The sequence below is a fragment of the Galdieria sulphuraria genome (assembly GCF_000341285.1).
Source record: "Galdieria sulphuraria unplaced genomic scaffold scaf_318, whole genome shotgun sequence".
Lineage (NCBI taxonomy): Eukaryota > Rhodophyta > Bangiophyceae > Galdieriales > Galdieriaceae > Galdieria > Galdieria sulphuraria.
Window position 1 is genome coordinate 1 of NW_005178157.1, and position 3,718 is coordinate 3,718.

The 3,718-nt window shown below is 34.5% G+C and overlaps 2 protein-coding genes across 2 annotated transcripts; both read right to left on the bottom strand.

Moving 5' to 3' along the window:
* Positions 1-662: 662 nt before the first annotated feature.
* On the bottom strand, positions 663-1,380 carry Gasu_65360 (uncharacterized protein). The gene is made up of 2 exons (XM_005702266.1): positions 1,005-1,380; positions 663-959 (listed from the first exon to the last, which is right to left on the bottom strand). The coding sequence occupies exons 1-2, from the start codon at positions 1,358-1,360 to the stop codon at positions 824-826; spliced, it is 492 nt and encodes a 163-aa protein (XP_005702323.1). The 5' UTR covers positions 1,361-1,380; the 3' UTR covers positions 663-823.
* Positions 1,381-1,555: 175 nt separating this feature from the next.
* On the bottom strand, positions 1,556-2,640 carry Gasu_65370 (uncharacterized protein). Its single transcript, XM_005702267.1, has one exon. The coding sequence runs from the start codon at positions 2,587-2,589 to the stop codon at positions 2,227-2,229; it is 363 nt and encodes a 120-aa protein (XP_005702324.1). The 5' UTR covers positions 2,590-2,640; the 3' UTR covers positions 1,556-2,226.
* Between the last annotated feature and the right edge of the window lie 1,078 nt (positions 2,641-3,718).

Consider the following 3,718-nt stretch of genomic DNA (forward strand, 5'->3'; position numbering starts at 1 on the left):
GGTCATGTCCGTTTACTTTCTTTGGTGAAAAAAAGATGTCTCTTATCTTTGTTATATTAAGCTATTACAAATTCGAGTTGATAATCTGGTACAGCTTTTACTAGGACAAGGTGTCTTTCACAGCAGACTCTTTGTTATCTTTATGGATGAAGAATTAAGTTTGGCTTGTGTTGCTTCACTAACTGATTGTTTGATTGAATGATTGATTTCTTTGTGTCATACTAGCATATTTATTTATCAACTGACAAATAATCGCACGCGGATTAGTAAAATTGACTGATTCCAGTATTTGAGGAATAGTAGCAAAACAACTCTATTCAAAAAGGTGATCTAAGAATTCACTTCAGACAGATAGTTGATTTGCGGGTCAAAGACAAGTTGTAACCATAGAAAAAGATTTATACAAGGTAAGTGATACAAATAGGATTAGTTTCATGTTCATTCTCCAGTTGAATACCGACTGGATTGGACAGTGCTAATAGAATGAAATGGGTTGTTTGAACCACACTGGGTTGTTCGTCTATTATGAGTCTTTTAGCTCATCAAGATATTTTATCGTGGCACTATAAAACTCTCAGTCCCATAAGAAGAACCGTTATACCCGAGACTTTGGTTCATATAGGGCTTATATATCCTCAATAGTCTATTTAATACCAATTGCTTCACGATCGTATGGATTTATTGGAAGAATTTACCCAAGTAGACTTGGCAGACGAAATACCAACGAGTACTAATATTCTTTCATCTAAATACACAGAGGACAATCTAGTTGATAGTTTTCTTGACAAGAATCATTACTAGAGAAAATCCCCGAATTCTCTCCTCATAGTTGTAAATTACTTTCAATATTACTTAGGTCGTTGATCGAAACTCGTTTGAATCCATTGTTTCCAGAATTGACCCAATGTTGAATCATATTGTTATACTGTAAAATGGAGATTTTGTTGTTTCCATTGGGTCTGATTCTGCATAATACGTTGAGCACCAATATACACACTTTTTACTGATTTTTTCTGCTAATGGGAAAGATGGGCAATATGGAAAGAGTGGCCGATTGTAAATGGGCCCGCGCAATTTTGATTTGAAAATTGCCATTATGGGTGTGAGGTGGGAAAGAATGGGTAAATTGGAAATGGGAGAGTGGGGAAATTGCGATGGGTGGAAAAGGGGTGGGGAAAGGGGCCAATTTGGGCCAACCCCAAGGTGATCGTGATTTGAAATTGCCATTATGGGTGGGGGGAAGAATGTGGCCAATTGGAAATGGGAGAGAGTGGGGAAATTGCGATGGGGAAAGGGGGTGAGGGAAATTGGAGAAGAGGGGCCAACCCAAAGGCGATTGTGTTGATTTGAAAATTGCCATTATGGATGTGGGGAAGAATGGGTAAATTAGAAGGGGGCATTTGAAATTGAGGACAGTGTTCAAAGAGGACTGAGTGTGAATTGAAAACCTTGGGAGAATCCAAACAGGAAGAGTGTTTGAAAAATTCCAATTCGAAAAGCAAAAGATTGAAATTTGAACTTTAGTTATATTTTATGAGATAGTAGTAGTAGAAAGTTCAATTACATGCTGTGCACATAATGTTTCCATGCTTCTATAATACATTTTCACTCCAAAATAATCTTCTTATTAAATTTCTGAAGAAAGTATAATAACAATTTAGTATAGTTAATTGAAACGTTGAGAACATTATTAAAAAATTTAGTCATTGACTTAATTTTCAACTATTACAATTAAATATTCAAAGTAAATATTATATGAAAACATAAAACTCAACAAAGCAAAAAAAGAATTAATTTTAAAGCCTATATTTGTACATTATCCACTAAGTTGACAAAAATAAATAATTTTTAGTTTAATTTTACAATATTTACTAAAAATATACACAACAAAAATAAAAACGATCAGCAAAATTTGATAGCGACCTTGACAAAAAAATATAAACACGCAATAAACGTAAAGTTTGTTCTTCAAAAATTAATAACATCGAAAGTGAAAACCAATCTATAAAAAAAAGAGGACATAGTCGTAGTATGTATAGAAATGAAAGTTTTTTACTCAAAGAAATACACATATTTAAAGTGATTAAGTAAAATGGTGTAAAAAAATAATGAACGAACTGAAAAAAAACAAAGAATTGCATTTTGTAAATTGCCATTTGATGAGAGAATATGTATGGGTGAATGAAATTGTCGATTGCGGGTAAAGGATGGTAGTGCAACTTTGGTTTAGAAATTGTCATGGGGGAGTGTTGATGGAGGAAAGAAGGGGCAAATCGGAAGTGGAAGAGGGATGGGGGTCAATTGTGAATTGGAAATTGGCATGGGGGAAAATGAGTGGGGGAAGGATTGGGGCCAATTGAGAAGAGAGAGGGCAACTCGAAATGTGGATGGGCAATTGTGATTTGGAAAATGCCGTGGGGAAAATGAGTTGGAGAAGGATTGGGGCCAAATTGGAGAGGGGTCAATTCGAATAGGCAATTGTGATTTTGAAATTGCCATGGGGGGAAAATGAGTGGGAGGAAGGATTGGGGCCCAATTGGGAAGAAAGGGGGCCAACCCAGAGGCAGATTGTGATTTTGAAATTACCATTATTGTTGAAGGATGGAGAAGGATGGGCAAATTGGAAATGAAAAGGGGCGTTGGAAACTGTAAGGGCAGTGTCTGAAAAGGACAGGGTGGTTTGAATTGAGGAAATTAAGAAAATACAAGAAAAGTGTTCGAGGAGTTTAAGTTCCAAAATTAGAAGAATTCAAGTTGACCTTGATTCATATTTTAGAAGATTTAAATAGTAGTAAACTTCACGACATACTGCCCACGCAATGTTTCTATGTTTTTATCATACAACCTGATTCAAAAACAATCTTTTTTAAACTTGAAAAAAATATGCTAAAAAAATTAATATAGTCAATTAAAACATTAAAAACATTAATAAAGAATTTTATTATTGAATTGATTTTCAACGCTTATATGTCAATGTTTTCAAAAAAACTCTATATTAAAGCAAAAAATTCAATAAAGCCAAAAAAAATAATTTTAAATTAAAAATTACACAGTAGCTAGTACATGTACAAAAGAAAATAATTTTAGTTTTAAAATAATTACTAAAAATAGAAAAAACAAATGCAAAATTTATAAGCAAAAATTAATAGCAACATAAACAGAAATAGATTACAATCATACAATAACGAGAAAATTTGTTTTTCAAACATCAGTAAATTGTAAAATAGATACCAATCCATGCGAGCGATAAGACACAATTTTGAATAATACACAAAAAGAAGTTGCATTTAAGGAATGAAAGATGTCCAAAAATATTGAATAGGATACAGTGCAGAAACAAAAATAGACAAAATAACTCAAGAAAACAGACAAGTTTGATTTGAAGAATGCCATGGGGGAAAATGAGTAAGGGGCAAAAATGGGCAAGTTTGGAGAGGGGTCAATTCGTAATGCGCATGGCCATTGTGATTTGGAAAATGTGCATGGTGGAAAATGAGTGGGAGGAAGAATGGGCAAATTTAGAGAGGGGTCAATTCGAAGTTTGGATGGGCAATTGTGATTTAAAGATTGCCATGGGGGAAAATGAGTGGGAGGGGAGGAAGGATTGGGGCCAATTGCAATTGGGAAGAAAGGGGGGCCAACCCAACAGCGATTTAGATTTGGGATTTATCATTATGAGTGGTGGGGGAAGAATGGGTAAATGGAAATGGAAGGGGCA

Bases quoted from the DNA above. Each gene is read 5' to 3' on its own strand.
- Gasu_65370 (XM_005702267.1), bottom strand. From the start codon at position 2,589: ATGGTAATTTCAAAATCACAATCTGCCTCTGGGTTGGCCCCCTTTCTT.
- Gasu_65360 (XM_005702266.1), bottom strand. From the start codon at position 1,360: ATGGCAATTTTCAAATCAACACAATCGCCTTTGGGTTGGCCCCTCTTC. The intron at 960-1,004 runs GTAAAAAGTGTG...ATGCAGAATCAG, and splicing joins CCCATTAGCAGAAAAAATCA to ACCCAATGGAAACAACAAAA.